Source organism: Acanthisitta chloris, unplaced genomic scaffold (assembly GCF_000695815.1).
Source record: "Acanthisitta chloris isolate BGI_N310 unplaced genomic scaffold, ASM69581v1 scaffold38068, whole genome shotgun sequence".
NCBI classification, from domain to species: Eukaryota; Metazoa; Chordata; class Aves; order Passeriformes; family Acanthisittidae; genus Acanthisitta; species Acanthisitta chloris.
Window position 1 is genome coordinate 15,981 of NW_008686097.1, and position 13,002 is coordinate 28,982.

At 35.4% G+C, this 13,002-nt stretch overlaps 1 protein-coding gene across 1 annotated transcript in view; it reads right to left on the bottom strand.

Annotated features, from left to right (window-relative positions):
* LOC103807265 (adenylate cyclase type 2) overlaps positions 1–13,002 on the bottom strand; it is a gene marked incomplete at both ends in the record, with an annotated part of 39,695 nt that overhangs the window by 12,051 nt on the left and 14,642 nt on the right. The window contains 3 exons of the mRNA XM_009079988.1: positions 5,182–5,279; positions 8,143–8,212; positions 12,780–12,860. Coding sequence (XP_009078236.1) covers positions 5,182–5,279; positions 8,143–8,212; positions 12,780–12,860 — 249 coding nt within the window. The remainder of the gene's footprint in view (positions 1–5,181; positions 5,280–8,142; positions 8,213–12,779; positions 12,861–13,002) is intronic.

The window sequence follows — 13,002 nt, forward strand, 5'->3', positions numbered from 1 at the left end:
ACGAACGCCAAGAGGAGACCAGAAACCCTGGACCAACTGAGTCAGTAAGAAAGGGAACAAGATGCTCTCATGAAGTCCCTCACCTGAGCACCTGCTTTCAGTTTTAACCACAGATTTGACACTTATACAGAATTAAAAAACACCTCTCCACTCCTCTGAGCATCAGCAAATATCTTACTTTATCAAATCTTATATGCCAGAACTATTGGCATGACATCTAGAAGTAAGTTTTATAGCCCGTACTTTTTCCACAGAACTATAACATGTTACATTTTAAGTTAGTGCCTCCATAAACTTATGATTCAGAATTAAAATACATTATTAATTAAAACATACATCTCTGTTCTTCAGAGATGCTGTGTGAATTCAAATGCATACATTTTAGAAACTATAGTACTAAAAATTTTGGAGTACAAATATATGGATCAATTTCCTTAGGTGACATACAAATACTGAAAAGTATTTTGATCTGTTTTAATGACAGGGTTATAGAAGCAATCTTCAGGAAAGAATAAAACAGCATTAACATCACAATACAATCTGATGCCATTAAAATAATTTTGGAGAGTAACTGATGAGCTTCCCTGCCAGTCATTCAGAGAACTTCTTATATGTTAAGCATTAATCAAATTTCAGGCTGATGAGAACAGCTGATGAAAAACTAACTGGCAATACACAATATATAGCAATCTTGAGATAATATTTATTTTAAAAATAAGTTATTTGAAAATAATTATTGCTTATGAATATATGTTCTCCAGGAATTTCTTGTGAAGACAGAGACAGTAACCTGTACATCAGAATAGGTAAAAGTAGTCCCTATTCTTAGGAATTTAAAATCTAGTAAGCAACAGAAGAAATGAAAGAAAAGGAATATATCTAACAGGCTTATTTTTTATATATGCATAAACAGTTCCAACCATATATGTCCTTCTGTAACATTCAAGGAACCTTTCCTACATTTGAAACTATTGCTATTCTTTCTCTGATAAGAAGGATAGAAAAAAGGAACCTGCACACCTAACGAAATGATTGAACACAAGAAGAGCCTTATCAGTCAAGTTTGGAGTGCATCCTTTTAAGGAGAAGAAATGAAAATATTTGCAAGAGAAACTGACAAGCAAGGGAAATAAAATTAACCTGGCATAAAGAGAGCTTATGCAAAGAGTACTTAATCTCCCGGGCAACGGGCAAGAACAAAAGGTCTTCGTAGCTGTTTTACATAATCAATGATGTTATTGAGGGGGCACAAGGAAAAGAATTAAGCAGCAATATGAACAGGCTGAAGAGAAAAAGACTCAGGATGAGGAAAAGGAAAAGTGGTATCTTAGAATCCTGATTTGAGGGGTGAAAATACTTTTCTGGAACAACAGGACAGGCTAAGAAGAAATAGTGCCATGCTGCCTCTAGAAGGAAAGTGGGTTGAAAATTTCATAAAGGGAAGCCAAATACTAAAAAGTAAGTGCCACCATAAACAAGCCTCATTTGAGGCATTGATCATAGGAAAGCCATAACATGCATTTATTTTTTGTGACTGGAATATTACAGAAGCAGCATAGGTCTTTACAGCAAACTACTCTTGCTTGCATTGTGTAGAGTCATCAAACGCATTGCACATGTCACCAAATGGATTGTGTTGATGGATTCGGGCAAAGCATTTTGTCAGCAGAGCACCTGAAATCACATAAGCCAGATAACTTTTTACCAGCCTCTTCTATGCTTCAAGGAATCACCTCATTTCTGCTCTCTGCTACAGTGTCCCATCACAAACCCTGACAGGACAACCCTTGACCATAACCTACAGAGGGACAGTTTAAAACTCTGGAAAAAATATGGAACTTCTCAGGCTTATGATAGTTCCACATCTAAATAATTTATGATCTTGGCTAACCTTGTTGCATTTTTCTGGTTTCATCAGCAAATATCTGATCAAATATCAAACAATTCATTTTTATCAGCTACGAGAGTGGGAAATAATTAATTGTATTTATACATACTTATGCATTGTTAGTAACATTTTAACTGAAAAACAGAAATTTATTTATGACTATAAGGATAATTAAAAAATGCAGAGAAGAATGTACTCTTTCTACAATTTTGCAACTTTTAGGTAATTAACATCCATGTTTTGAACTATAGGACTGCAAATTCTCTTCGAGGGGATAAAATCATAATGAAGCCATGGCAAATGAAAATTATACAAGGCAATACTGAATTCAGAATGTTTTGATATCTAATAGTAGCTATTTCTTTCTTAATTCGACTGATGCTTTCACTGAGTCATCAAAGGATTCAATAGCTATGGAGCCTGTATGAGGGTTTCAGTGTCAAAAAAATAATTGAGTATTATAACTCCACTTGAGTTGTGGTTTTTGGGTTTTTTAAAATCAGATACAGCAGAAAAATATCTATTAATGGTGGTTTTCTTTCATTTATACTGTCTTATATTTTACATGCCTGCTTTCAGACAAAGTTTTAAGTTGTACTTTTTCTATGAAGAAATTCAGCTTTGCTTGATTAGAAATAACATGTTAAGGCCTCCTAAGCACCTTCCCTGGGTAGAATGAGATGACTGCTAGTTTGGTATAACTCAGGACAAAAGGACACTGTTTCTTGAAGTGAGTGAAGGGAGTGAAGACTTGGGAAGAATCTTAAATGTAGCCACTAAAAAATCCCTTACTTGAATAGCTCAAGAAATGTCTCCTGTATAATAGGAATAGACTTTGATCAATTTATCAGTTTGCATTTCAAAAAAACAACACTACCAATTCCACGTTAGTTGACTGTTTGCTTAAATAACAAATGTATGGCTGTCATGAAATACTGGAGATAATTCTCTCACTTGGTAAACCAAGAGTGCCAGAGAGCCACTGAAGGCCTGTTCCAAGGAAATGTAATGATCAAGATTTGGTTTCTTTTTAATGTCACAATACAGACCTACTCCTCATGATACCTTTCACCCTAAGATATTGTTTACTTGATTAAATCTGTATTTATCACTTTGTGCAAAGTTTATTATTGAAACACCACATCAGTTTATTGACTGGGTGAAAATGAAAACATTTATAAATGATTTCCACCTTGAAATAAATGTCTCATGATCTTGAAGGTAATACCCAGTACTTGCAACTTGCTGGATGCTACTCACCATCAAATATCTCCAAATCTACTTTAAAGTAGCAGGCGGTGTGCCTGCACAGAAATCAATTATATTACACTCCTGCAAAACCAGATTAATGGAATAGTGAATCAATAAAACCCAATGACAGATGTAGCTCATCTCCCTGTCTTCATTAGATCACCATTTAAAAATCCTGTAGGATTTTTGGAAGAAAACAAAAAGGCTACATAGAATTTTAGAAGGAAATAACATTTGCAGCAGTGGAGTATGTTCAATTTATGCTACATTTGTGATGACTACATAGACCAGTGATTTTTCAACTTTTTTCTTGTTTTTTATTTGTAGTGCTCCCAGTTTTCCAGCAAAGACAAAGGTGCCTGCATATTACCTTTTTGCATCTATTTAAATAATCCACAGACCACGTGAAGCTAATACCATTCACATTGGTAATACCTGAGTTTACTCTTTTGCTTTTACAATTTAGTATGCAGCCCTATAAAAGGATCGAAAGATAATTTACATTTTGGTAATGAAAATGATAAAGCATATGTATCTTTTGCTCTGATGCTAGAAAGAGATCATGTAATATCAGCATGTGCTTTTACAAGCTGGATGACACTTTGCTTATATAAATACAGCTCCCTAAAGTTCACTGATAATACAATATATTTTAATGAGCAACACAATTGGTTTAAGTGGCATAGTAAAGATAGAGCAAAATGAGCATCTTGCTACATGTATGATAGATGATAAATCCAGATCAATTGTCATGACAGAAATAAGAATTTAAAAACAGAGTCATAAATTATACTGCCGGAAGGGACAAGCTAGATCCACCTTTAGCTTTTGGTGTATCACAAACCATGAATTCCCCTGCGTTAATTCCTGTACTCATGAAAATACAGAATGAGCTTGTAAAATATACTCATCATGCAAAATGACAAATGACAAAACCCATGTGTCTTAATTTCCCATTTTTCAATAGTAATGCCTAAAGTCAGACTGAACCATGTGTAGGACACTGCTGAACTCTTGGAAGAGTGTCCCTTGGTGGCTGGTGTCACCATGTTAGAAACTACCTGGGCAACTCTCTGCTGTAACATCTCAATAGAAGTCTATAAAACTTTACACATGTTATAAAACAAGTCTGCAGTGTAGAAAGTCAATTTATAATGACCTAACAGTTCTCTCTCACTCTGAATTAAAATGTCAGTAAATACTACAGAACAAGACCAATCAATCAACTGTGGTGTTAAGTAATACTCTCAAAGCACTGCACAGGAGAAAAGACTATGAGTTAAGGGAATATACAATGTTGGCTTTAGAAACAACTGCTATGAAAGAAATATCAACTTTCCACTATGTAAACAATCAACAACAAAATTCCAATTTAAGAAGTCTAATAAAACATTCTTTACTGGAACTGTCTTCCAGTTTTCAGTCTTTCTAGAGATAGAAAGATATTTGATTAATAAGCATGGCTCCTAATGCATAAATTCTGATGAAAATAATGATTCCAGAAATTGAATGTAATATTATAAAATTAGTTTTTAAAAGATACATGTTATGAATAGTAATACTCTGTCTTCATGCTTAATAGAGCAGTATAGTTGGCATATAGAAGTTTACTTATATAGTAGCACAGTGATATGTTAAATACATTTACCGTAGTTCCAGCTCTGCCATTCATTTTATCCCACTTCAACATCCAACCATCATACTTATTCTACATGTCACTTTAGCTGCACAAACATAGCTTGTATTACTTTTTTTATGTGTACAAATTAATTCCTGTCATCATCACACATTTTTAAATGCAAAGAGAAAAACTAAAACGAATAAAGAATTTACATTAACATTTGGCATCATACTATTGACGGCACTGAAAATTAGAAACAAGCATAACTTTGAAAATGGGCTGAAATCTTCAGCCTTCTCTCTTCATTTCCACAAACTGACCTCTGCAATCTGACAATTCCAAAATTTTTACTTACACCTTTTTTTTTCCCACTAATGAGCAAAATATACATAGGAATGAGTACACATTTAACACCACTTACTTTGGCAATACCAGAATCTGTACAACAAAAATGCAGAAGAATATGAGGCAGGCACAAGTCACGTAATACTTAAATGCAGGCAGAGTAGTTGCTCGATACTAGAAGAAAAAAAACCCAAATGTTAAAAACACAACTGGCAAAGCAAATAAAAGATCATCCAACTGAAATTTCAGCTTAAAGATGAACATATGTATAGGTAGTCTTTACCGACAGTAAATTTCCTGTTCTTCAATGACTTCACATCCACTCACATAGGGGCAGAGATTATCAGGCATAGCAGTGAATCCTTTTACTTCTTAAAGAATAGCTTAAGTAGCCATGTCTAATGGCTTTGCCTTGCTCCTCCACTGAACAGACTATCTTGAATTCATGACAAAAAGATTAATTAACACACACACAAAAAAAGTGAAAGCGTTTTAAAAAATATTTTTAGGAACGGCCAACCATTCTCAACAGATTCCAAGATTCTTTGTCATTAATTCCTCAAACTGATTTTCAATTAATGATAAAAACTAAATGGACTGAAACAATTATTAAAAAAGTAACAGTCATTTAGAAAGGAAACTTAAGAACACAAAAAGCAGCAAAGTGTAAACTGTGCTCCAGAGCATAGCCAGCAATCACACTGATGTTTACTGGACCTATATTATTACTTCAATTAAAATATTTTATGTCTGTGTTAAAAGGCCTCATATATCCACTGGTGCTACTAAATACTTGATATTCTTAGGAGAGAGTCAATTTGATCTGTTTTGTCATGAGAAAAATCTATTTATCTCTAATTAGTCTGTCTAGAGACACGAGAATTAAGCAATGAAATATTTATCAGAGTTGTTCTGCTATTTGAGATAGATATATCCAGAATGAAACCAATTAAGTACTCAAAGGGAAATGATCTAAGTAGCTATTAAAGTTACTTACCCTATCCAAGTTTTTTTTCAAAGGATAAAAGTTTAAGATTTAATTACCGAAGACTATTTTCACAAAGGGCTCAAAATGCAGACTTCAGAAAATGGAAAGTGCATAAGCTGTGCCTCACTGCAAGCACACAGCTGTGCCTTTGTGCTTAGTTCCAAGTTCTACCTTTGAAACTGGCGCACCAAACTTTACATCAATATGTAGAAATTGACTTTTGAATTGTACAACAAAGTAAAAGCAATTCTTATCACATACCTAACTGAATTTCAAGGCACAAATATGACTTTGCTTGATGGGCACATTTGCATCAAGTTCTGCTCTCTCACCTGTTGAGTATATTATGGTCTTGTTCAACAATTTTGGACCTTGAGCTGCTGTTAAAATCTCATAGAATTTCAACCCACTTTTAAATTTATTTCAGTGTTTCACACTTCCCCAGATGTTTCCTAATGTAGGCAGGCAACTTACTTCTCAGGTCAAACAATTATTTTGCTTTACGATCAGGTCCTACAGGGCTTGAAAAGTTTCTGTTTAAATCGAAAGCAAACTTCTTACTGAGTTCTTTAAAGTCCAGACTGGACTGGTTAGTCATTAAAAGGCAATGAAGAGAGATATTAAAAAGCTGGATCCAAAAAGAACAATTAGTTCTTCACTGTGCCATACCATTCTACATCTAAAAGAGATTTGACTTCTACAGGAAGCATCTACACAGCCAAATAACTTTGTTCCCGAATTTTCTCCCAAGTCATTGTCCAAAGTGCAGATATGACAGTTTTCTCTCAAGTTCTCTTTCAGAATTTATTGGTTAGCACCACCCACATTAAAATCTTGATGTGCTCCTAGGCACAGCTCCGATCCACACAGTGTGTCATTTAAACATTATGGATGAGAACACAGCAGGTCTAACATCTTCTCTCTTATGAAGCTTTGAAACAGGCTCAAGGAGCCTTGAAACTTTTTCCACTTTAATGCCTGCCAAGGGCATACAACACATGCCTTTGTCAGCTGGCCATGTTCTGCTGAGCTGTGAAAGTTTCAGACACTTTGAACTGAAAGATATCTAAAAAATAATCCAATATGTATCTGACCACCACATGGGACACAGAGGATACTTGCTGTACAGTGTGAACACAGTACGGTAATACTTCCTCTAGCCCATTCTCAACAGGTTCATCCATTTACACAGCTAGTTGTGGTCAAACCTATCTCTTACTTCTCTGAAGGACAGCATAATTGTCCAGCTATCATCTGCCCTACATTTATGAGAAAGCAGAAATAGGCAACTCTCCAGTCTTCCTGCTAAAGATGCATCAGTATGTAGAAATACACTCAAGGTCTACAGGGCCATAAAACAATGAAAACCCCTGACTTTTCAGGCCAGTGGTCATGTCAGCCACCTAAAATGGAGGAATCTTTCGTTCTCCAACATCGTTACTCCAAGGTATAGAAACAGTATCAGTTACTCTACATACATAAATGTGTATTATCACACATATCAGCCAGAAGAACATTTGGTCTGTTGCATCCAAAAGAGCTAGGTGTTTTTCTAAGAAAACATTTACAGAATTGTTTCCCAAGAATGACTGTGAGCAGAAACTGCACATGGAGAAAACTAATGAGCAACTGATACTGTTACAAGTCTATCATTACTACAGGTGGAGTCTCTGAGGCATTGCAAAAGAAATCCAACCAAAACTACTGCAGTTTGACAAACGCCTTTTGAGACATACACTATGGAACTTGGCAATCCTTTGTTCTGGTTACATCAAATTTGGACTCTCAAACCTCCTCCCACTTCTGTGAGGCCACAAAAATTTCAAGAAATTCAAGTGAAATGCATAGCCCTACAAACAGGAAAGTAGTCTCAGACATCACATTCATAAAATTTCTTCTGTAAGTGAGTTAAAATATTCTTGTAAGGTTTGAGCACTACTCCCTGCAGGAGAGATGGTATGGACATAGCTCTGTGTTGAAGAGCCAGGGATACAAGCCTCATTTAGAATGAGTCAAATCAACCATAAATTTGCAGAGAAAATAACTTACTTCTTTTTCCAGAGTCTTATTGTAGAAAAGAAGTGATATTCTTTGAATGTCTTCAGATTTAAGCCACTGCCTACAAGAGAAAAGGAATGTTATCAGTGACATAAGATTAAAGTAGTCCAATCCTTTTATTTTACTGAAATGCAGTAAAATATGGAAATCACTTGGAATAAAGCAAGCTCTTTTATATTGCAATGTACATGGTGAACTGCACTGACAGTAAAATTGGAAACTACAAATCCTCTCTCTTTTTTGACTTCTACTGCTAACGTAGACATGAAACAAAAGCTTAGATAAACAATTCTTTCCTGCGGATGATTCCTAAGGAGAACCAAGTTAGAGATTTATATGATGTAATTCTGATATTCCACTAATATCCAAAATACTGTAGTATATCCAGTGGACAGGAGAGAACCTGACATATAAACAGTGCTTCACAAGGCACCTTTAGGAGACTTACTTACTCCTATAATATGCAAGTGGCAGGTAAATTACACTTCATGAACTACAATTGCAAATGAAAATGTAACAAATGTTATTAAAAGAGGTGGAGTGACTTTGTCTTTGAACTGCAGCAGTCTCTTAACCATGACCCAGAGGTAAATTTTGATCTTTTTACTGATTACAAAAACTTCTTCCCTGGTTAAAGATGAGAAATGTTCTAAGTACTTGCATTGAAAGGACCAATCTGTTTTAAATAAGTGAATCTTGACAAAAGCTTGACATAACTTTTGCAAAATAAAATGTTCTAACATTCATTTTAATGGACACCTGAAAAGATACAGAATATTTAAATTTCAAGAGGGTTAGGCTGCTTGTATCTCAAGGGCACTAGACAAATTGGAACAAAAAATTAATTAAGCAGACTAATTCTGTGGACATGCAATATTTGAGCTTGAACAATAGTAGCAGGGCCTGAGATTTTCTGCAACCTTTCCAGCAATAACTTTAAAAAAGGCTCTAAGCTAGTAGTGGAGCTAATGCCTTCTAAATAAAAGGGAATGTCTCAATTGACAGACTGCAATGCAAGTAAGTGGAATATATCCTAAATTAAGGTCCTGGAGAACAGGAGTGGACAGAGTGGAGTGCGACCTGTTAGCTTTGATTCGTGACACAAAAATATTTGTTTCCTTGCTGGGAGACTGTCCCTGTTCTTGTGTAATCAGTTTAATTATAAGAAGGGGCTGTAAACATATTCAGTTCTAGGAATGTTTAATTCAAAAATATATTTCTCAGTTTGCTCTGCAATGGCTCCCATCTATATCCGATCACAGTATTCTGAAAAGAAACATACCTGATAGGCTGGTGTATATATATATCATGATTTTGTTTGAGTTCAGCTGTAATCTACTGCAGAAAACATTTTGTTTCTAGAAAATTTTTGGCAAACTGAAAATTACATAAATCTAAGTCTTTTTCCCTTTACTTATAAAAATCACATATAAAGTAATCCTCTTCCCCAAAGAGTTAATTAATTTCCTGGGTTTTTTTATGGTATCTGACAGGCAGATTGATTTAATTACCATTACCACACTGCCAAAAAGTTTGCAGACCTACTCCCAAAGGCCTAATTTAGTTTGTACACACTTGATCGCACATGAAGTCAGTAGTGCTATCTCATACTCCACATCACAAGGTCATGCTTTCAGAAGCTTTTAGTTCTTCTTTGAAGCTCAGAAAAATAACTATACTCATTTTAGGTAGCAGGTGCTGAGAGGTCTGAGATGAAGGAAAGAGTACAACACAAACAAATGGAAGTGGAGATTAAGAAGGAGCACAGTCACATAGCTTTGGCAGAGCGATAAGGGCTGAAAGCTTCTGCCTCCAGCCTGACTCCCTGATGAGCCCAAAAGTTACTAGAGTATTTGCAAGTACATGGGGATATGTCTCCTGAGAAGCTAGGTACCAAATTTCTGCTTAAATACTTTTGCAGTTCCAGGAACAACACAGCCAGACAGCTGAATTCTGCCTGTATCCACAGAGGTGTATGCTTTCATAGGGCTTGTACTGACTGACAATGTATAGCAAGGAATTATGCACAGAACATAGCAGCTGCTGTGACTTGAAGAAAAAAGAGAGCAAAGAGAGTGTGTGTCTAACAGAGTAACCTACTTATCACAGACCAATTAGCTTTAGCTTAGCCTCCTCTGTAGGTATATATTTAGCTAGCAGATTGCCATCCATCCATCATATGTCCTACAAAAGTTCCCCAACCATCAAGTCTTGGGATGGCATAGCCATGGCTACTCATCCCCCTCCTGTGCAGAACAGGCACTTTGCAGCCAGGAGTACTTTATTCAAGGTACAGGATAAAGAAATACATGGAGAAAGTATGAAGTTACACCTTAATGGCTAAGGCACTCAACTGAGAGACAGAAGCTCTTTGTTCCTCGCTCACTCTTTTAAATCTGTATTTATGTTATCTTTTAATGTAGTGCTCTATGACAATAATATTAAATAAACAGGTCATAACTTTCATCATGTGACTTTGCAGGGAACATTGCCAACTAAGTCTACAACTCTGAATCATGCTGTAAGGCCCGTGGGCTGCTTTTTAGATGCCAAAATTTGATTTGTTTAAAAACCTGAGGTACCATCACAACGTGTACCACACTGTGTAAAAACAGTGAGTGATTTGGACTACAGCATTCTCTTGGACTAAGAAGATCCAGACTTTACATTTCCTTATCTTCCAGTTACTGGCTGTTAAATACTTGGCCATGTAATTTCCACAGACCCACATAAAATCACCATTTGCTTGCAACCAGTTACTTTTTTCACAGAATGACACATGGCAAAGAACCATGATGTGGATGAAAAAATCAGACCATGCTGACAGCTCAGGGTGGTAGAAACATAGCTCTGTGCAATGACTGCTTGCTTTTGAATTGTTTTTATGCATTTTTCGAAATAAAAAGGACAAACACATGGTACTTTTAACACCATATTTTAAGTACAATAATTTTTTAACATTTTCTTAATTCAGTCATACACCTATTTGCTATACAAGCGAAACTTCACACTTTAAAACATTTAGAAATATGAGTTTTCTCATAAATTTTCTTAAAATTTGCCTCTTGATTCACAAAAGCAAATGATTTAGCCCCACAACCACTTTATTACTGTAGCTGATAATGTCATTTTCATTTTATACCTGATAAATATGCACAATTATAAAGAAAACAAAAATGTGATTAATTTTGTATCCTAAATGTAGGAAATATTTTCTTTCACTTTTCTGAGTTCTTAGACTTCACATAGTTAAAATGTTATTGAATTTACCTGCTGTTTGAGGAATCAGCACTTCTGACAACTTATTCTCAGGTATCCAATTGAATCACAGCTTTTAAGAGATTTGTTCAAGAAAATCAATACAGAGATAGGTAGAGAATCTAGTTATGGAAGGTGGCATTCAGACTTTCTGATATATAAGACCAAGTACCTTTCTGCAATTCCCCATGTAATTCAAAAATGCACTGAAACATTTTCAGAAACCTTTTTTATTCTCGAGTTTCTCTGAATTTTATGTGCTAATTAGATAAGACAAGGATTCTCCGAGATCAAACAACATACAGTACAGTCACACCAATATTTTAATGCATTTATACAGAAGCTTTACTTTTGACATCAAAGCATCATTTTTACAATCCACTTACCAGAGCAAGTGTACCTGAAGACACATAAAAACTGCCAAAATATATATAGCTGTTTTAGCCAAGTCTAGTATAATCAAAAGGCTCTGCCTATCACATGACCAAACCTCTTGCACTGTATTCTCTCTATGACCTATAACTACTAACACTCTTTTCTATAACTACTGAAAAATATTTTCTTAAAACTAAGTACCATTTAATAGGACTAAAAGATGCAAAAAACCCTCAAGTGTGATATATGATCATTCAATAATTAGGCATAATACTCAGCTGATTAAGATTTTGCATAACAGAATAGTAAGAAACACAATTATTGTCTGCATTTTTGAAGGGCAATTCCCTTATTTCGTCAGATAAATGTAAGGAGTCTGAACACTTATTTTGGGCTGATATTGATTTTTCTCTTAGTCTTATCTATTCACCAGCAAACAGAGAACATCAATACTGCCTCTAGTTCTTCCTAGGACACAGAAAAAATACATGCCAGGTTGCCTCCCCCAGCAATTTCAATATGTCATCAAGATTAGCCTTCTCTAAGACAACCAACTAGCTGAACAGAGATATATTAAACTATGATTTTAAGGAAAGTTTCTAATTCTGAGAAATTGTTTCTGTGACAATTGCGAAGCATCAATTTTCACACCATTCTGATTCCTGAGCCAGTTATTCCTTGTGTCTGACTTCTCTGCTCTCAGATAATTCTGTAGAGTTACAGAGCAAAAATCTCTCTGCCATGAAGATCAAGACAAGCCAAAACTTCTGTTGCACCACAATTCAGAGGCACTGTCTTATCTCATATAGCAGAAAATGTTACTGTACAGCCTATCTTCACAATGTGCACAGCTTCCTATGCCTGTATTAGCGACACCTTTGCTGTTTTCAGACTTTGGTGTGCATGTGGCAGCAAAAAAAATGTACACATTACTCTCTGTTGCAGATTTATGTCAAAGCTGGAAAGGCTAGAGACAAGAGAGGATAAAAACATACTTTTGAGCATTGATCCCATCGATAGCCTGGATCATCCTCTCATTCAGTTCCTCCTCAAACCTCCTTTTCTGTGATTTCGTTCTGAAATGAAAAACGTGGGAAGTTATTTTGCAAAGTCGTTACATTGCTAACAAACATTAAACAATAGCTAGTATAAATGTGTGAGGATAGCAACAATATTTTAACTTTTATACTGCAACAGCAGATAGAGGCATAAGGCACA